Source organism: Maylandia zebra, unplaced genomic scaffold (genome assembly GCF_041146795.1).
Source record: "Maylandia zebra isolate NMK-2024a unplaced genomic scaffold, Mzebra_GT3a scaffold02, whole genome shotgun sequence".
Taxonomy (NCBI): Eukaryota; Metazoa; Chordata; class Actinopteri; order Cichliformes; family Cichlidae; genus Maylandia; species Maylandia zebra.
This window is the reverse complement of record NW_027490032.1, coordinates 401,963-423,819: the sequence shown is the minus strand read 5'-3', so window position 1 is coordinate 423,819 and position 21,857 is coordinate 401,963. Positions and strand designations below refer to the sequence as shown.

At 39.2% G+C, this 21,857-nt stretch overlaps 1 protein-coding gene across 2 annotated transcripts; it reads right to left on the bottom strand.

Moving 5' to 3' along the window:
* Window positions 1-15,103: 15,103 nt before the first annotated feature.
* Window positions 15,104-21,543, bottom strand: LOC143415660 (uncharacterized). Of its 2 annotated transcripts, XM_076881002.1 has the most exons (4): window positions 21,328-21,543; window positions 18,001-18,330; window positions 17,553-17,787; window positions 15,104-17,436 (listed from the first exon to the last, which is right to left on the bottom strand). In XM_076881002.1, the coding sequence occupies exons 1-3, from the start codon at window positions 21,377-21,379 to the stop codon at window positions 17,582-17,584; spliced, it is 588 nt and encodes a 195-aa protein (XP_076737117.1). In that variant the 5' UTR covers window positions 21,380-21,543; the 3' UTR covers window positions 15,104-17,436; window positions 17,553-17,581. The 2 variants fall into 2 exon arrangements, with proteins under 2 accessions (XP_076737117.1, XP_076737116.1); XM_076881001.1 differs by having other exon boundaries at window positions 15,104-17,787.
* Window positions 21,544-21,857: the final 314 nt, after the last annotated feature.

Below are 21,857 nucleotides of genomic sequence, written 5' to 3'. Positions count from 1 at the left end.
GGTTTCATGTGTTAAAGCTTTTATAAAGTCAGGCGTGTTGTGACTTTTAAACCACATCTGGGCCTTTGAACATTCCAGCAGTGCACAAAGGGGAAAATAAAGCAGCCTAGAAGAGGCTGAACAAGTTGTTAGAAAGACTGAACAGACAAAAGATCATTAACTGTCATTACCTGTAGCTCAAACTGACCTTCAGTTTACCTGTTGCTACAAACTGTCCCGTTTGTAGCAACCAAAAATAAAATAAATTCATAATTATAATAAAGGTCAATTAAATGGACCAATATGGCAAAGCCATGATGATCCACTTGGTAAAATAAATCCGCTTGGCATCTTTCTTGGCCTTAAAACAACAATTCTGATGGCTAAAGATCCAAACGGGACACAAAAAAAAAAAAGAAAAAAAGAAAAAAAAAAGAATTTGCACTGCTAGGTGTTCTGGTTTAGCTTATAGTAGGGTTCATGTAGTAAGAAGGTGTTTTCCTACAAGTGTCAGTTTGCATTAACAGATGAACTTTGTGCAGCTTTGTGGTTATTTACAGCCCCCTGTTCTCTGTGTTTCACAGCGTTACGGGAAATAAAGCTGTTCACAGTTGATGGTGTTTATAAATATCATTTATTATTCTCTTCATGATGCGAAATTACAAATAATAAAAGTGTGTGTCATAGACATAGTGTATTAAAACAGTCTTATTATGAAAAAATGTAAAGATGGCAAGATGTTAAATAAACTTATTTAGTAACTTCCTACTCAGTTGAGCACTCAAAGTGCTTATTACTGCATAGCTCATTCACACATTTATAAAGCACTTTTAGTCAAAGTCAAAGCTTGCTATATCCATTGTTTTCTTGCAAAGGCAGGCAAGCCCTTATTCACCAAGGGTTTCATGTGTTAAAGCTTTTATAAAGTCAGGCGTGTTGTGACTTTTAAACCACATCTGGGCCTTTGAACATTCCAGCAGTGCACAAAGGGGAAAATAAAGCAGCCTAGAAGAGGCTGAACAAGTTGTTAGAAAGACTGAACAGACAAAAGATCATTAACTGTCATTACCTGTAGCTCAAACTGACCTTCAATCATTTTGACCACTTTAAAGTTCTGTGTAAGACCACAGCACCTCTTCCCTCTTGTTGTTTCCAGTTAACTGTAGTCTGACGCTGATCAGAATTTGCACTGCTACAAACGGGACAGACATGACTGTCCCGTTTGTAGAAACCGAAAATAAAATAAATTCATAATTATAATAAAGGTCAATTAAATGGACCAATATGGCAAGGCCATGATGATCCACTTGGTAAAATAAATCCGCTTGGCATCTTTCTTGGCCTTAAAACAACAATTCTGATGGCTAAAGATCCAAACGGGACACAAAAAAAAAAAAGAAAAAAAAAAGAATTTGCACTGCTAGGTGTTCTGGTTTAGCTTAAAGTAGGGTTCATGTAGTAAGAAGGTGTTTTCCTACAAGTGTCAGTTTGCATTAACAGATGAACTTTGTGCAGCTTTGTGGTTATTTACAGCCCCCTGTTCTCTGTGTTTCACAGCGTTACGGGAAATAAAGCTGTTCACAGTTGATGGTGTTTATAAATATCATTTATTATTCTCTTCATGATGCGAAATTACAAATAATAAAAGTTTGTGTCATAGACATAGTGTATTAAAACAGTCTTATTATGAAAAAATGTAAAGATGGCAAGATGTTAAATAAACTTATTTAGTAACTTCCTACTCAGTTGAGCACTCAAAGTGCTTATTACTGCATAGCTCATTCACACATTTATAAAGCACTTTTAGTCAAAGTCAAAGCTTGCTATATCCATTTTTTTCTTGCAAAGGCAGGCAAGCCCTTATTCACCAAGGGTTTCATGTGTTAAAGCTTTTATAAAGTCAGGCGTGTTGTGACTTTTAAACCACATCTGGGCCTTTGAACATTCCAGCAGTGCACAAAGGGGAAAATAAAGCAGCCTAGAAGAGGCTGAACAAGTTGTTAGAAAGACTGAACAGACAAAAGATCATTAACTGTCATTACCTGTAGCTCAAACTGACCTTCAATCATTTTGACCACTTTAAAGTTCTGTGTAAGACCACAGCACCTCTTCCCTCTTGTTGTTTCCAGTTAACTGTAGTCTGACGCTGATCGGAATTTGCACTGCTACAAACGGGACAGACATGACTGTCCCGTTTGTAGCAACCGAAAATAAAATAAATTCATAATTATAATAAAGGTCAATCAAATGGACCAATATGGCAAGGCCATGATGATCCACTTGGTAAAATAAATCCGCTTGGCATCTTTCTTGGCCTTAAAACAACAATTCTGATGGCTAAAGATCCAAACGGGACACAAAAAAAAGAAGAAAAAAAAGAATTTGCACTGCTAGGTGTTCTGGTTTAGCTTATAGTAGGGTTCATGTAGTAAGGTGTTTTCCTACAAGTGTCAGTTTGCATTAACAGATGAACTTTGTGCAGCTTTGTGGTTATTTACAGCCCCCTGTTCTCTGTGTTTCACAGCGTTACGGGAAATAAAGCTGTTCACAGTTGATGGTGTTTATAAATATCATTTATTATTCTCTTCATGATGCGAAATTACAAATAATAAAAGTTTGTGTCATAGACATAGTGTATTAAAACACTCTTATTAAGAAAAAATGTAAAGATGGCATGATGTTATGTTAAATAAACTTATTTAGTAACTTCCTACTCAGTTGAGCACTCAAAGTGCTTATTACTGCATAGCTCACTCACACATCTATAAAGCACTTTTAGTCAAAGTCAAAGTCAACCTCATTGTCATCTCTGCTATGTACAGTTCAGTACATAGAGAGACAAGACGACGAGGCTCCAGTTCCATACAGTGCAAAAGAGCAACAATAAATATAGGAAAAATAAGTTAAGAAGAATATATATACATATATACACACTTGAGACTGAGGTAAGGGGAGTGAGTATACACTTTGAGAAAGCTATCTGTCAGGAGGATCGGGCGCCAATGCTGCGATAGCGTCTGCCAGATGGCAGGAGGGAAAAGAGTCCATGTGAGGGGTGTGAGGGGTCACACACGATGCAGGAGGCCTTACTGATGCAGCGTTTGTGAAAGATGTCCTGTAGCAGAGGGAGAGATGTTCCGATGATCTTGGCAGCTGCTTTGATGATCCGATGTAGCTGGCTGAGGTCACCGACTTTGCAGTTTCCAAACCACACGGAGATGCAGCTGGTCAGAACGCTCTCTATGATGCCCCTGTAGAATATGGTGAGGGTGGGAGGAGGGAGGTTCTCCCGCTTCAGGCATTTCAGGAAGTGGAGGCGCTGTTGGGCCTTTTTGGTGATGGAAGTGGTGTTAGTGGTCCAGGTGAGGTCGTCTGAGGTATGAACTCCCAGGAACTTGGTGCAGTTAACAGTTAACAATGGAACCGTGGATGCTGAGCGGTGTGTGGGTGGAGCGAGTCTTCCTGAAGTCAACGATCATCTCCTTGGTTTTGTCCACATTCAGTGACAGGTTGTTCTCGCTGCACCAGAACGCCAGCTGCTGAACCTCATCTCTGTACGCTGACTTGTCGTTGCTGTTGATGAGTCCAACCAAGGTTGCGTTGTCAGCGAACTTGAAGATGTGGTTAGAGCTGTGTAGGGCGGTGCAGTCGTGTGTCAGGAGGATGAACAACAGAGGGCTGAGAACACAGCTCTGAGGAGCTCCTGTGCTCAGCCTGATGGTGCTGGAGATGTTGTCGCCGATACGGATAGACTGAGGCCTCTCTGACAGGAAATCTAGTATCCAGTTGCAGAGAGAGGTGCTCAGTCCCAACTTGCTGAGTTTGTTAAACAGGTTTTGGGGGATAGTGGTGTTGAATGCTGAGCTGAAGTCTATGAACAGCATTCTGACATAACTGTCTTTCTTGTCCAGGTGGGAGAGGGAGAGGTGAAGTGCAGTGGAAATAGCATCTTTGGTCGATCTGTTTGGCCGATATGCAAACTGCAGCGGGTCCAGTGAGCAGGGGAGGTTGCTCTTCATGTGTTCCATGACAAGTCTGTCAAAGCACTTCATGATGATGGGGGTCAGTGCGATGGGACAGTAGTCATTCAGGCAGGATACTGAGGATTTCCTTGGCACTGGGATGATGGCGGTGGACTTGAAGCACGCTGGGACGATCATCAGGCTCAGTGATGAGTTGAAAATGTCTGTGAAGACATCACCCAGCTGATCAGCGCACTCTCTCAGCACACGACCTGGGATGTTTTCTGGACCAGCAGCTTTTCGTGGGTTGACCTTGGTGAGAGATCTCCTCACATCGGCTGCAGGCAAAGAGATGGTCTGGTCGGTGGTGGGGGGCGTGGCTTTCTTTGCTTGTGTGTTGTTCAGGGCATCATACCACGCGTAGAATTTGTTCAGCTCCTCAGGGAGTGTGACATCTCCAGTTACAGTTACATCTTCTGTGCACGGATTCAGTGAACTCGTCCAGGTCCAAGAAGTCATTTTGGGTGGCTGCCTCTTTAAACATGTTCCAGTCTGTGCACTCAAAACAGTCCTGAAGCGCTGAGAAAGCCCCACTTGGCCTATTTATGCCTAAGTGTATAACACTCTAACACAGACCTTCCCAAAGTGTGCCCCCCCCCCCCCCCCCTCTGGCTCTGGGGGGGGGGGGGACAAAACGCTTGGAAACTGCTAGCACGGGCGCCCACAGAAACGCAAAGCAGGAGATGAAGCATCAATGAATATGTTTCCAAACCAACCTCATTCTAAGCCAAAGACTAGAAAATATAGTGAAGCATATCTGCCCTTTGGCTTCACCTGCACAAGTGCCGAGGTAGGTCTCCCCTGCAGGATTGGTTTTCCCTTCGTAGGGAGCAGCGCTGGGCTGTTCAAATCATGGACAAACAGGATCCCACATTCTTGATTTTTAGTTCAGAAAAAATTGTTGTAATAACTAACTACTCCTGACATTTTGGAGACGTTAGCTCTTTATACAGTAAAGTTACAGTGGGATACAAATAATATCAGGCTGATCCTGCCACGATTTGTCCCCCTGTCTAAATCACGGACAAACAGTATCCGACAGCTGTTTATATTTTTAAACGCATTTTGCACAGAGAGGCCTTTTTTAAAAAAAAATTATTAATAGCAATGTTGAATATTATTACACAGGAAAAAAAACAACTGCATGTAAAATAATCACACCGTGATGCCTCTGCCTCTGTAAATGGAGGGACAGGAACTGCGTGTGTATATGTAAGCGTGTAAAACCTGAAGATAGAGACAAAATACTGTTTATCTGCTATTCTGCAATTCCTCTCATGTAAACAATTACGTGGCGCACAGCTGACGTGAATAAAGGCACATACCTGTGACATTGCATGACAAACTCTGTATTCCTCGTCCACACGTAAACGCAAAAAAGGAGTTTTAACAAATCTCAGTTTTCGGTGATTCGAAACGCCGTTTACGTGTGGATGAAACAGCTGCGTTTTCAAAAATACCCGTGTAGGTGTGGACGCAGCGTAAAAGAGTTAGTAGTTTATTTTCTTACTACCTGCAGACTACTTATATTTGCTTAATTGTTTACTAAATGTTTGAGGTGTGAAATAAACCGCAATTGAGCAAAATATGGGTGTGTGTGGTTGGAGGATGTGTTAGTGCGTGCGTGTGTGTGTGTGTGTGGGGGGGGGGGGGGGGGGGGGGGGGAGCCTTCTGTAAAACAAAGGGGGGCCCAGCGAAGAAAGTTTGGGAACCACTGCTCTAACAGATGCATTGGGGGAGACTCAGGATTCAGTATCTTGCCCCAGAATACTGCAGCACATGGAGTGGGGGAGTCGTGGATTGATCCACACACTTCCTGACTCATAGATGAACCACTACCACCTGAGCCACAGTCACAAATAGGGCTCCTTGAATTACTTGAACCCTGATGGGCCTGACACAGGTGAAGATCCAAGTCCAGGCATTTGATGTAGGTTATGAAAAGTAATCTAAACTAAAGTAAAGAGCTAAAAACATTTGAAAATACCATCACGGATCAGCCTTTTTAAGGGTGTAGAGACTAAGATATCAACAGAGCAGTCATAGCTCGACTATAACTGCATTGTCACATGGTACAGCAGAGAGGCTGTCTTGATCAAAACTTCCTAAAGAAAAAAATGAGACATTCTTGAGAGAAACACTTTTAGAGATTTTTACTGAATCCCTGCTAATCAGAGAAAAACTTGTCAAAGTCACCTTTCTGCTCTCAAACCTAGAACTTGGCTTTGGTGGCCTACAGACTGTGGTAACTGCAGTTATTTTGAGAACATGAAAGCTGACACTTTAAATATGTTTGGCAATAAAATAGATCATATCACCAGTTTCATAAACTGCAACATGACTGGAAGTCACTGCAGCTACAGTAACTGGGATGCTGCTCTGCCTGTTGTAGTAAAGAGAGAGTTGATGATTTACAGCTTGATCTGTTCTTTCAGAAACGGCTCAGAGTAGAGACGTTAATCCTCCACATTGGAAAGGATTCATTTAAGGTGACTCATAATCTGACCAGGATGTCTCCTGGGCACCTCCTACAGTAGGCGAGAGGTTTGGGACTGGAGGCAGATCCAGGACACAGTGGAGGTTTTATATCTTTGGACTGGCTTGTTGTGTATTTATTTCAATTGCTTTACTAACAGTGTTGTATATTATTATTATGTTGATTATAAAGTTGATTTAAATTTCCTCTGTTGACACAATCTTCTGTTACAAAAGTGCTTTTAACAGACCATAACAGCATGCACATAGTGTTGCACACCTATGGTGAGTGAAGCTGCTCTGTTGTATCTTTGTATCTCTGCACTGGGATGGAAGAGTAATCCAATATATGTTGGTATATTTTTAATGTATTTTACAAAATCATTTCTTTTTTTCAAACCTAGCATAGGTGCCTGGACTTGGATGTTTTATGTCATTTTATGTATAATCATTGTTAGATTTCTCTTATTGCTCTTATTGCAACTCCTGTTATTTCCTTCTAATATAACACTGTTCTTGCTAAATTTGCAGCTTTTGTACCTGCAGTAATCTAAATGTTCTTCATTGAACAGGAAGTGATCCAGATGCAGTTTACTCAACAGTGAGAATATATGAAGATGTCAGTGATGGACAAATAGCCAACAGACCAAGAGGTACGAGAGGTACAGCCAATGTAAAAATGGACCCATTCTACTTTTCTTATTCCCTGGCATATATATCCTTTTTCACTGCTGGATGTTCATATTAAGTGTGTTTAAAGCTTCAAATAAAGAAGGCAATGTAGGCACCAGGATGGACTGAGGGTCCCGATGGACCAGTGTAATTTAAAGATAAAAATGTTGTGCTGAAATCATATTAGGTCCACTTCAAACAATTTGACATGACCAATTTATTTTAACAAAACATCTTTAAAATTAGTTATTCTGACAGGAGTCAGTTCCACAGCTTAATGTTTGAATTTGTGCTGAATTTAGGAAAACCAACCAAATAAAAAAAACATATAACTTTGTAACAAATCTCATGGCTCACCAAAGTCTGGATGTTAATTTATTTTTAAAGCAAAACAGAAAAAATAAATCATTTTTATAAAAAAAGCTGTTTATGCAAAAGAGGGCAGCTGTACAGTTTTCAGTTTCTGATTTTGAATGCATTGCATATCCAATCTGTTAAGAAGTGCAGCTTCTACCACTCATTGGAGCACAGGTGCTACCCTTGAATTGTAATTTTTAAACTATGAAAATGGAAAATGGCCTGATGGGAAGCTTTTTTTTAATGTTTCTCTCCTGTTTATGTCAGGGGGGCAGATCAGACGCCTGTGTTTCCTTTTGTTTTCATTTGATGTAAGTTAGATCATTATATGTGAGAATGTTTTCATTTGCAGTTTCTGCCATGCTCACCCTGAAGTTTTGTTATGGACTGCAGATTCTTTGGAACATGGGAATCGTGTTAAGCTCAGGTTTCTCCAAAGCTGGGATGTATCCAGCAACCCTTTGGGGTCCAGGCTAGGGCTGTGTGGGCCAATGTGGGTGTCACACTACTGTAGGCTACCTACACTAAGCAAAGAGGGGGGCCAACAATGAGGTCCACTGTGGGCCCGCAATGTACCCACAGTATGCCCACACTCTAGGTGTGGGCATATTGTGTCTATAGGTTTTTCTACTTAGACTGATCTTCCTCGAGGACCTGAACCCAGATAAGTTGTAGAAAATGGATGGATTTGAGGTTGTGATTGAACTACAAAGATTGTAATCGTGTTTCCTGTTCTTTGGACTGTGTGTTTGTTTTCAGGCTTTAAACTAGTGCCAAACGTCATCTACTCTGGGCTGCAGTAGTCCACCAGTCCAACCACAGCCGCAATCCAGCTGCTGGTCTCCAACAGACCCCGCCAACACCTCAAACCAGAGGACATCAACATGTTCAAAAGTATATTTTATGTCTATACCTGTCTAATTACAATTACAGTGAGCCTAACCAAAACCTACATATCACTTAAAGGCACAAACACACACACACACACACACACACACACACACACACACACACACACACACACACACACACACACACACACACTTATTTAAGACTAATACAAACATGCAGTTAATCACTGTTATTTGTGTTTTTTTCACGTTTGTCAGATCCTGCTCTTCTTCCCACAGTAGAGGTGTAGAGATCATGTTCAGTAAAATATTTTTTCACTAGTTTTTCTCGTGTGGTTCTGTGTAGGTTTCACCAAAGGTTCAGATAAAAAAAAAAAATTGGAGTTGTTCCATTTTGGTTAACCGATACACTTGTCTCTTCAGAGCAAAAAATAAAGAATAAACCACAACCACAGACTAAGAACAGCATGGGCACTCTTGAGTGGCTGCAAACTGTGCAGAAAGCCTCAGTGCATGACATATGTGTTTGAGACTGAAAAGATCTCATCTTTATGTACAAAAATATTCCAAGTAAACCGACCATAGAAAACATTTTGAGTCTTTTTTTTTTTCTTGATTTTCATGATTTGTATGATAGAAAAACTCTGGAGAGAAAGAAAAAACCCAACTCCAACAAGTTATTTTGAACTTTAGTGAATAATTAATGACATGAGTTGTGATAAATTAAATGATGTATTCTCAGAGAAACTTAATTTTATGATTGGGTGATCATCATTTTACAGTTAACCTCACTTTTACAAAACATCATAGTATTTGTATCAATCTTTCTCATGGAAACTTTCTAGTGTCACACTTGATAGTTTAAGATGAAAACAAAGAGCTTTCAATTCAATTTAATTTATATAGCGCCAACTCACAACAACAGTTGCCTCAAGGTGCTTTATATTGTAAGATAGACCCTACAATAATACATACAGACAAAAACCCAACAATCAAATGACCCAATAAACAAACACTTTGGTAACAGTGGGAAGGAAAAACTCCCTTTTAACAGGAAGAAACCTCCAGCAGAACCAGGTTTAAGGAGGGGCGGGGCCATCTGCTGCGACCGGCTGGGATGAGAGAAGGAAGACAGGATAAAGACATGCTGTGGAAGAGAGACAGAGATTAATAACAGATATGATTCAGTGCAGAGAGGTCTATTAACATAAGCGTTCAGTCATAAACTGAAAACTCATGAATATGTATAATTGAGGCTGGGTATTTTCTGACTCCCATCTCCAGAAACAGCACAGAGTCCCTCCTAAAGCTCTGGCTCTGTAAAGCCAGAGTTGGACATGAGCCACATTTACATTTTGCTGCCATCTACTGGTGAAACTGGTAGCACAGTAGCTGCTTTATAAATGGCAATAGTTTAACCTCCTTAACATTTCCACTGCTGTCAGTATAAAATGTGGTGAATACCTGGTCCTCTTTAGAATCCCTGTTCTTCCATTTTTCCAATCACAGCCAGTTTTACTCACTAAAAAATGAAGCTCAGGGAGAAAATGCAAACTCCACACAGAAAGGCCAGATGGTAGATTTAAAGTCAGGTCATAATTCCTGTGAGGCAACAGTGCTAAGCACCACACCACCACGGTGACCTATGCAGATAACTGCATTCTTTACCTTCGCACCAAACATGTTAAAAGCAGCGTCAGGCTGTAAGCAGGTGAGTCTCACGGAAAATGCTGTGAACACTTGTTTACATGGTATATTTTTGTCTTTTATTCGCCCCTCTAAGGTAGAGGGGCAATCAATTAGCAGTCTAGCATCCACAGTTAAAGATATCACGTTTAGATTTTGTGTGATGTAGATATGGAAAATTTTAATTCTGCTCCAATCATATGGGTAAACATAATAAAATAGGTCATTTTAGTATGCAACAGTCATAGGTCACAGGTCAGACATCAGCATACTGTAATAACATCTTAAAACTGGATGTTTCCGTTTCATTATTGCTCTTCAAAGGGAGTTGTGCTCTGAGTGCTCTTGTTATTATTTCACATGTACAGTTCAGATGCTTGGTGATTGGGTTTCATTATACCCCAAAAAGACAAAGTTAATACAAACATTTTAAATGAGAGAAACAAGCTGTTTTAAGAACTAAGTGGGCCCATAAAAGAGGGGAAATGAACAGAATTCTACTTAAAAATTTTTAACAAAATATCATAACTCAAAAAAATGACCGGCCCAAATGACAGGTAGCCCCACTTACACAGCCAAGCAGTGTTGTTTGGCTCACAAACACTGACCGCATTATGTGAACCTTTGAAAATCAACCGCAACAAAATAATTTTTTATCATTAGTCCTTTATTTATCCTGGTAAAAAATCATCATGGGAAAAAAAGTCATAAATGTGATAGAAAATCAGCATTTTTAACTGCTGTGCAGTTAAAAATGTTCTAAAATACACCAGAAGCACATAAACAGTACAGAGGTCAAGTTTAAGTTTTGGGTAGCACAACTGACACTGGTATCTGTCAGTGAAAGAGGTCACATCAGGTATCCAGAGATGAATTCTCTCTTAGATGCTTCTGTGGGCATGGACCCTGTTTTGGAGAAAGTCCTAAGTGGACATCAGATGAACTGAACTGTCCAGGCTTTCACTCTGGCTTGGGTCTAAGAAAGGGTTTATGCTTCTATAGTAAATCTTTGCTGTAGGTATGTCACAGCTGTATGCCCTTGAAATATAACTATACGTCCTACTGACGCAGTCCACTGAGATTGTTATTGCCATGTTACCTTCTTCTTTAGTTCAGTTCAAATATTGTTGCCTCTGAAAAATAAACCAATAGAAAAATTATACACAACTTTTGACTCTAGATTTCTTATGTGTTTTCAGGAAGACTTTATTATGATCCATGATCATGTCCCATATTTGTTTATATCTATAGCTCCTTCCATTAGTGTGTGGTTTTGTGTGCACCCCTGTTTGCTGTTTGTTGTTAGATGGGAGCAATAGTCTTTGTAAATCATGAACTGCAAACACTCGACCACATTTTTGGGATTGGTTTAAATGCAACAATCCAACATTCATATTGTTCTTGACCAAAACAAATTTAAAAACCATTTTATCTGGTGATACTCCCATATGTAAGAAAACTGCAAGGTCACCACACCAGTGCTGTGAAAGTTAACGGTCTGGAGAATCTTCTTTCCTTAGTTCTCGTTTGCTCCACATGTTATTACTGTGATGTGATTTCAGAGTTCAACCTCACAACTAAAATGTGCAGTTTGCATTTTCTGCACTCACATGGACTCCAGTCCACCAGCACCACCTGTGGCAAACTGCCATAGCTTACAACCACATTTTAATACCCATGTCATGCACAATACATTTGTAACTTTCATTCTTGTTTCTTACAAATTAACTATTAAATAGTGATTTATTCAGTTATCTCACATCATTTGGAACATGATGTTTTAGAGAGTAATATTTTGCTTGTTCTGTTGGCATAGACTGGTTTTGTTTTTGCTTAGGAAATAAATTCAATTATTTAAATGCCTCTGAAATGATGAGGTGGTGTATTTTATGTTTCATTTGTGTAACTATAGTCACCTGGGCCACTGGAACACTTTGGGCAAATATAGATGATTAATCAGCACAGCTGGAGAGAATTGCTAGTTACACACTGGAAAGCTATGATTACATTATATGATGATAGTTTAGCTTGCAAGTGAGAAAACAGCTCCTCTACTCAAGTTTAAACTGAAGTGACAAACATGCTGAGTTTAATTCATCATCTTTTTGAAAGTAAAAGTTAATAAATGATTCAATGCTTCTCAGTGCTTCCTCATAACTCTATAAACTCACTGAGATGTCTTTCAGGAGCACACAAAACACATGAAACATAGTTTCAGTCTTCGAGTTACAAAGCCTGATTTTAAACCATCATATATTTTCTTTTGAGTCACAGTTATCAGCTTGGATATGCTTTTGTTATTTTTTTTTTTCAAAATCAGGATTTGCAGCAGTGATTACTGAAGCTTTGTTTTAAACAGATATTTACCATTTACAGCCCAGTTTGATCTTAAGTGGGCTGAACCACTATGACTGTTGTGTAATAACCTGCATGGAAATTAAGCCCATGCTACCACGTAATCAGTAACATTCATTGTACACTAACCATATAAGGTACCCAGCACACACACTTAAAAGTTAAGAACAAGTGTCCCATCTTCCCATGTGCTTTGGAGTTTGTACGTGCTTGGAGCCTGGACCCATGAGTCTAAGGAGGTGGTGCCGGTGGTGTTGAAGATGAAGACTGGGGCTTGGATGGAGGTCTGGCTGATATCTCAGTGAGGCAGAGATGGGGAGGAGGTGGGTTGCACAAATCAGAATCTTACAGTATGAAAGATGGAGAGCAGAAATTTAAACTACGAAAAGTGGAAGCTGATTAGTCCAAAGAAAGCAGGCAAGAAGATGATTGTACTAGAGCAGAGGTCCCCAACCTTTTTTGCGCCACGGACCGGTTTATGCCCGACAATATTTTCATGGACCGGCCTTTAAGGTGTCGCGGATAAATACAACAAAATAAAACCAGTACCGGTACCGAAAAAAAGAAAATAAAAACGATAACAAAATAACGCTGAAAACCAATAAAAACCCTGAAAACTATACATTTCACACCTGAACCTACACTCTCGTGGCCCGGTACCGGTCCGAGGCCCGGGGGTTGGGGACCGCTGTACTAGAGTAATGGTGACAGTATTGAGATTGACGGCTACCACGTGGTAGTGATGTAGAAAATGGAAAGGCAACCCAAACAAACAGGCAGATGAGTGATTACAAATGTCTGTTATTGAACTCAAACATCAGCTTCATAACAATCAGAATGAAAATGAAATTGAATGAAAAATGAAAATTTCCTCCGCTCTGTGTTTCTGCACATCTCACAATGCTAAGATGTCCTAATGAAATTCATTAAAAACATAACATACATTTTTAAACCAAGAAAGGAAACTCTTTCTTGGTTAAAAATGTTACAACTTTAAGGAGTTACATCATCATATTTGTACTTTAAGGGGACAGAATATAAATTCTCAACAATTCTCTAAACCACCACAAGATGGCGCTCCAACACAAGGAATGAAATCATTCCTGCTCAGGCAGGTCAGCAGTCACATGTACTACACATCTAATTAATTTCTGCGCAACAGAAACATGGTTTCACAACTCCTCCATTTTACACAGTCACACAATATAATGTTCGAAAACACATCAGACATTTAAGGAAACAAACAAACCCTGAACAAGATTAACAAATATCAAATTATGAGCCAATTTTAGTGGTAATTACTAATTAGCAAGTTAACTAAAGTGTCAAAATAGAGATTCACTCAGTTCACAACAGCGCTCTGCTTTGGAGTCAGACAGTCTGTATGACTGAGCAAGGGCTGCTGGGTAATGAAGTCCCAATAACATAATCTGGACTTTTTATGCAACAAATCTGAGTGAGGCTTTTGTCTCGAATTCCAACTTCATACCAAACCAAATGTATAGAGAAAGTATAAACAGCGTATCGTCAGTGTAGGATGGAGATCAACCAGGATGGCTGTGAAACATCTGCTGACATCTTGTTGAATTTAATGGTGGAAATCCAGCAGCAGGTCATGTGATCACATCATGTACATTAAAAAACATAGTGAAGCTCACATTAGAAATTAATATGAGCTGTGATTTGTTTCCCTGTGCTGAACCACTAAAGAGATTTTAGGGTTCCACATCTGCTGAATCCAAATTTAAACCTTGACTGTTCTAATTTTACTGTTTGGAGGTGAAGTCACCCTCTGCCCTCTGTAAGCAACAGTAAATACTTATTTTCTTTTACTGCATGTCTCCTACATAACAAACTAGCCCCATTTTTTAAAATTATAGTTCAAATTGTAATCGTATTTGTATTCTGTCGTAGTAATATTATTATATTAATATAGCACAGGTTCAGTTCTCTTTGTGCAAAATGGTAGAATCGTCCTTGAAGGAGCCATTTTTACTTTCTTACTTTGACTACATTACAGAGTCTGTACTTTTTCACTTTGACTCAAGTAATAAACTTACTTTGCTAAACTGAACATCTCTTCTCGGCACAGTAGTAACAGTACTATTTTCTATTAATACTGCTACATTTGTATAGTGCTTCTTTGCTACACTACCTACATTCACATATTGTACAGGTGTGTAGTTTAAGCTGCTTAAATAGCAATGCATTGTTTGTGAGACATGTGTGCCACCCCAACATGATCACAGCTCCATCCTGTGGAAAATGTTCTTTTATTTTCATTGCAGTTTAGCTTCCCCTTTAGCTCAAGTTTTCTAAGTTATTCTAATATTTTGCATATATATTGGATTCAAAAGTTTAGAAAAAAGATACAACCACACACATTTTGAGGGCAGATCTCATCACCCATGTTTGGTTGACAAATCTGGCCAAACTGAAAGTGAAAATATTTTTATGATTTGTAAAGTCAAATAATGGTTTCAGTGGGTTTTATTTTCTAAAGTCAAGTGTTTGTTTTTAAAGATAAAAGAGAAGACAAAAGTGTAAATGAAGATGATAATAGGCTAAACTTGTGATTGTGTGCCTCTAAAAATCTGGTTAGTCTGTGAAAAAAAGCATTGGAAAAATAATAAAGTTGTTTTCTATTACAAATGTTGCTGAAGCTTCGACCTCTTCTGAGCAATAACTCAGATATTTCTCAGCAGCTTTTGAGGTTGAAATTGTTTTATTCATTAATTCTTTTATGTCATGTGTCCCCAAGAAGCATTTAAGACAGAGAAAAAGTTAACAGAACAATATCATAAAACACTCATTTAAAATAAAATTTACTATTAGATGACAAATAATTAAAGTCTTAGTGGATAATAATCAGAAGCTGAGTCGTGTTAAGCCAGTTTTGAAGTGTGTATTTGCTCTGAGGTTGAGGTCTGGTGAGGGGCTGGGGTTGATGTAGTACCTGTACTGGCCACCAGGCGGCGCAGACATTAAAGTGGACAGCCTGTTTACAGAAGTCACAGGTGAGCAGGTAAGAGGAAGGACAGCTAGAAGGAAGTGAGTTTTTCCACTGTCTCAGCTGTTGGTCACGTCATGTTTTCTACTCTCTGTTTTTACAAACATGACTTTTGCCCCAAGACTTTTGTAGATGTTTTAAATGATGTAGATGTTCTAAATGAAAGTGTTTAAATTTGAAACACAAGGACCAGTTAGACTCAAATATACCTGAGAAATATTAAATGCTTGTCTTATATTAATGAAATCACAAAGCTGCAGGTTTGTGCCTCCTGATAAAATATATTTCTAGAGAAGAAAAATCAAACAGTAAATCAAACAGGACTTCAAATATTATGACACAGCATTCTGGAAAATTCCTGTCCCGCCTTATCAGCACCTTTTGTCTGAATGAAATTACTGTTTTTAGTTTTCTTTTAAAACATTCACAGAGGACTGAACTGAAAATGTAGCTTAGTGATGGTATACTGTGGGTGTATGTCGAGGTTGTATTGAATCAGACTTCATGTTTGGGTGCAACGACCTGTTAAACCTGCTTCCTGGGCTCTTTTCATTTAAGCACCTCCCACAAACACAGCCACTGTTCTCAGCACTGCTGAAGCTGCCGGGCTCTAAAAAAGTCCCGTCCTCTGTGTAGAAGGAAGTCATCACAACATTTGGTTATTCAGACTTTATTCTGACTGAAACAAGGCTGCAGGCTCCAAACTCTGTTTCACAGGGACAGGCTCAGACAGTTTCACTTTAACTCAGTCACAGTGTTTTCAGGTTTCTGTGTTTGTACATGCAGTGCGTTCATTCACACGCCCACACATCAGTGTTTTATTTTCTTTGGACTGATTCCAGATCAGATTAAATCTGCATTGACTGGCTCAACCGGTCAGAGGTTGACCCAAGATATACTTTTTAAAAATCAAATATTAAAACATTTTAAGCCTATATTTAAAAAAAAAAGCCATGGTAAAAACTTGGAAAAAAAATTAAGCCCATTTTTCAAACCCATCCGATGGTTCTCAGGCTGGACATTTGGCTCTCCTACCATAGAGTGTAGCCTAACCTATCTAGCACGTGTGTGTGTGTGTGTGTGTGTAATAAGAGAATATAACATTCACAAAAGTACAGTAGCTGAGTGATACATGTTTATGTGTTACAAACTTTCTTAAAAATCACGACATAATCTGTAACAATTCAAATACATTATTATTATTTTTTTATAAAATCTAATAAAATATTTTATAAACAACAGATAATGATTTAAACTGACAATTATTTTTAAAATTAGGCAGTTTGTTGGTATGGTGAGCAGGAACATCAGATAACATCAGATAATTATGCAAAACAATGCAAAGTTTCATTTTGTCTTGTTTCCTGTGTCTCTCCTCTGTCAGTCTGAATGCTGAACTTACTGATAATAACCTGGAACAGCAGCAGGACTCACAGTTCAGTTATGAACCCACTGAACACAAATCATTGGATTATTTGGAAGAGGTCGCCCTCTACGATTTCTGTCGAACACAAAACCAACAACAAAAACAACAAGAAACGGCAGAAACTGACAGACCAACTGTAAGTCCAACAGAACCACTCTCCTCTACTCCGTCCTCCTTCCCTCCATCCTCCTTCCCTCCATCCTCTGTGTGTCCTCCTGTCTGACCTGCAGGTGAGAAACAGGTGTGAGGTGTCAGCTGTCAGGTAGGTGATGAGTGAAGAACAGAACAGAATCCATTTCCTCTTCAAACTGCTGTCAGACATTATCTGCTGCACTCTGATGTCATTTTCTGGATGCAGTCCTGTTCTTTGCTGATACTGAGGTTGATGAAGCAGTTCCTTCTCAAGTGTCAAAGTGACATCAGGGATCCTTGTGGCGTGTTGGTGACAGCTGTCTGTTTTCATATCATTTTTGTCTCTATGTTCATCAGCAGGAGATTCACAATTCAGCCACAGAACGTTCTCAAACATTTGTCTCTGTGGTTCAGTGCCATGTGAGTCCTAACGTTGTTCTTTATATCTTATGTTGATCAAAACACCAACAACTGCAACAAAAACAAAAACTGAAATTGTACTATCTGAGTCCACTGTTGGACCAACATCAGTCACTCTGAATGTTGAACTGGCTTTTCATGAATCTGAAACAAGCAGCAGGACTCACGGTTCAGTTTGGAAGCCACTGATGGAATTTCAAACCCCCTGATCCACAGGGGGCTGGTAATCTTGATTTTGTCTACGTCTACATGTTCTGTAGAAAAAAACAGCACCAACACCAACAACAAGCACAGCAGGAACTGACAGACCAACTATCAGTCCAACAGATCCACTCTTCTCTCCTCCACCCTCCTTCCCTCCTGCCTCCTTCCCTCCATCCTCTGTGAGTCCTCCTGTCTGACCTGCAGGTGAGAAACAGGTGTGAGGTGTCAGCTGTCAGGTAGGTGATGAGTGAAGAACAGAACAGAATCCATTTCCTCTTCAAACTGCTGTCAGACATTATCTACTGCACTCTGATCACATCACTCAGACCAGCTGCTTTCTACAAAGTCTCATCAACAACATCTTTAGAAACAAACATCAACAACCAGGAAGCAGCTCAACTTCACACTCACCTTCTTCTTCTACCTTCAGGTTGGTGATGTTTATAAGTTGAGGTTTCTGATTGTTGTATCCAGCATAACATTCATATCTTCCAGTGTCGTTCATGGTGACCTTTTTGAGAATCACAGAAAAGTCTCCACTCTTCATCTCTGGATCTTTCAGCTTCGCTCGATCTTTAAAATGTGGATACTGATAGTTTTCATAAGACTTTCCATCTCTGAAGTAGAAAAGATAAAAGTCTGACTTCACGTCAGATTTGTACCACTTTAATAGTCTGGTGTTAGCATTTTTGGGACCATAACACTCCAGAATAATCTCTTCTCCTCGTTTGGCTGGAACATCTGGATGAGATGAAGACAAACAATGACAGGAAAATGAAACTAAAGATCGATATAGTATTATAGTTTTTTGAAAATACCTTCATTTCTACCTTCAACTCAAACAACATGTTCACTGTAAACTCAGAACACATGACAGATGATGAGCTGATGCTGAGAGAAAAAAAAAGGATCCTGATGATATATTCACTTTATTTGTTTTAAACACATCTAGTACTGTATGTTAAACTATGAACTTCAACATACTAAACCCTGTTTATAGAGCTTTTTATGTCTGTATAAGTGATGACGTGTTTTGTAAATAGAGCTGAACTGGTTACAATTTCTTCATATGCTTTGTGGAAAAACCCCACAGGGGACCAGAAGAGACACATGCTTTAAAATAAAGCACTTTCTGATTTGGCTCATTCATTTTGTTACCAAACGTTCATTTTCTACTGTTACTGTCAGCGTGTCTCAGCCAGGGCTGGATTGGGACCAAAAAATGACCCTGGCATTTTTGTTTATGGCAGTCCACCATATACAATATGGAAAAGCACGTGACATACCAGAGGATATATGCGCATGTTGTGCAATTTCATTTTTTTTTTAAAAAGCGCAGCAGCCTACAAGAACGAGAGAACCATGTTAAAAAATGATATGCTCTGTCACTACTCAGGGATTCATCTTGGGAGAGATGGCCACAGTGTCACAATTCCCACCTTCAAGTGAAAGTGGATGTCAGAGAAACACTGCCAGAAATGTTTTATGAAATATACTGTTTGTTCAAAAAATTATAACAAAATAATTTTAATTCAATAATTCAAACAGTATGTTCACTTTAAACTGAGTTTACCACAGAACGGATAATGGGACAATGCAGAGAGAAAAAAAAATAAGAGAACTGTTGTGCTTCCATTCCACTTGTACTAACTTGTACTAACTTGACACTTGACACATCCCTTTGTGATGAGTTAGCAGAGAGAGTGTGTCATCATCTGATGTTTGTGGTATAAACCAGTGCAAGTTATGATGCAATGAAGCATCCATAACAAGATGTAAGGAATCAACCCTTTGGTCACTTCAGTTCTCTGTTTGTTAAAGTTCCACAAATTATGATTTTTTTTTTTAATAATAATAAATTATACTACACAAAAATCAAACTTCCCTTTGTTTCTGGAAGGATTACTAATATAATACAGATGCAAATCGTGACAGTCTGAATATTTGGAAGTTCAGTAATTAAAGCTGTTTTTATTTCTCTCTATTCTCTTTGCTTGTTAATGTTTTTTTTCATGAATTTGCTTATTTTGATATTTAAAGTTCTAATTAGCTGATTTATATAAAGCAGTAAAATGATGTGATCCTGATTTTCACTAAAATGTATACAAATTTATGCTGGAGCATGAACAGAGATACACATCACCTTTATAGCATTAGTGCACAGACAGACCCCAGATGGTGCTCAAACACCTGCCTGTTTGGAATCTTACTGGATAAGCAGCCATATTTTATTTCTACTTGATAATTATGATGTCACTTCACACATGGACAATCGGAATCTGTTCCCAAATAAAAACATATAATGATCATCAAATGACTGGAATGTTCCCAGCATTCAAAGCCAATACAGGTGGAAAAATGCAAGTTCAAAACTAGAAGTCATCTCCAAGTGTCAGTCCAGACACTCCATCTTTATCATCTTTTAAACCTTAAACACTGGCCTGCCCATTATTTTGACACACATTAATACTTAATTAGCATGCACGGTATTGTTTTCAATTCATCCGTTGTGGGACAATGCCAACAAAATTGCACCACATTACAACATACTCTTTTGCGTTTCCTGTCTTATACAGCATATGAAGTATATTCTTTTAAATGTAGCTTAAATATAGCTTTCCACACAGAAATAGTGTGTAACCCTCCTCCAGCTTTCCGGGGTGGCTGTAGCTCAGGTGGCAGAGCAGATCAGCCACTAATCAGCAGGTCGGTGGTTCGATCCCAGGCTGCCTCCTGGCTGCATGCCAAATATCCTTGGGCCAGATACTAACCCCGTGTTTGCCTACTGGTGGTAGTCAGAGGGCCCGGTGGCGCCAGTGTCCGGCAGCCTCGCCTCTGTCAGTGCGCCCCAGGGCAGCTGTGGCTACAATGTAGCTTGCCATCACCAGTGTGTCAATGTGTGTGTGAATGGGTGAATGACTGAATGTAGTGTAAAGCGCTTTGGGGTCCTATGGACTAGAAAAGTGCTATACAAATGCAGGCCATTTACATAGAAATGTATCGTCAGTGTGAAGTGATAATCCCGTGAAAGTCTGTTGATTGTTGACTTTGGAACCAGGGAGTAATAATAATGGATTGGATTTATATAGCGCTTTTCTAGGCACCCAAAGCGCTTTACAATACCACTATTCATTCACTCTCACATTCACACACTGGTGGAGGCAGCTACAGTTGTAGCCACAGCTGCCCTGGGGCAGACTGACAGAAGCGAGGCTGCCATATCGCGCCATTGGCCCCTCTGGCTAACACCAGTAGGCAAGTAGGGTAAAGTGTCTTGCCCAAGGACACAACGACCAGGACAGAGAGCCCAGGGATCGAACCGGCGACCTTCCGGTTACAGATGCGATTCCCTGGTATAAGCTTAATCTTAAATTTTACTCGCGCACACCAGCGGCGCCCCTGATCTTACAGAGAATCAGGTGAAACTTCCTCATGGACTCCGCCATTACACGAAGTGAAAATGAAACTAAACTTTGATCGTGACTCTTCTTATAGCGAACTAACATACATTTTTTTAATTGTAAGTTCCTCTCCCGTCATTACCTGCTCACGTACATTTACTCTGCATTGATACACTGACTCAAACAACTAGAAACAGAAACAGCGGATAACTTCGCTCTAACGCGAAATCTGAGTAAATTAATTTCATAAACCCGCAAAATTACTTCCTTTGAGCATTTCTATGCTCCTCATCTCGATGATCAGACAGATTTATTGCCACAGGTACAAAAGGCTTACCTGCACAGTCCAGACGTCCCAGAAAACTGGAGAAGAAAAACACAAATAACATTTTAACATCTGTCACTTCCTTTTCTACTAAGATTCACTTGTTGGCAGTTTCTTGGTCAAACATCAGAGCTTGTTTAAAAGTAGCAGATTTATCTAAGAAAGTTTTGTCACGTAGTTTCGCTTTTCGTAAAGGACGAATTATGACTGATATGTAAAAGAAGAAGTCACGTGATTTACATGAACCAGCGTATGGAAAACCCGGAAACACATCTCCATCAAAATAAAAGCATGTTTCCACGGATTTATTAATTTTACAATAAAAATATGTACTATCAAAATGATCCACTCATTAATTTATTCTTTTCTAGACCACAATTAAGTTAGTGATAATTTAATGGATAATGACAAAATAAGTATAATAAATCAAAATGAATTATTAACCCGATAATAAATATTTAAATTTAAAAAAGGATTTCCAGAAAGAAAACAAAATTAACCACTCAGTTTTTTTTTTTAATTCACAACTGAGAAAAAAATAG

What these genes read in the sequence shown, in the direction of transcription:
- LOC143415660 (XM_076881001.1), bottom strand. Translation starts at nt 21,379, where the DNA reads ATGTTATTTGTGTTTTTCTTCTCCAGTTTTCTGGGACGTCTGGACTGT. An exon ending in GGGACGTCTGGACTGTGCAG is followed by an intron (nt 18,331 to 21,327) that starts GTAAGCCTTTTG and finishes CATCTCATCCAG; the next exon opens with ATGTTCCAGCCAAACGAGGA. An exon ending in CCTGAAGGTAGAAGAAGAAG is followed by an intron (nt 17,788 to 18,000) that starts GTGAGTGTGAAG and finishes TCTCACCTGCAG; the next exon opens with GTCAGACAGGAGGACTCACA.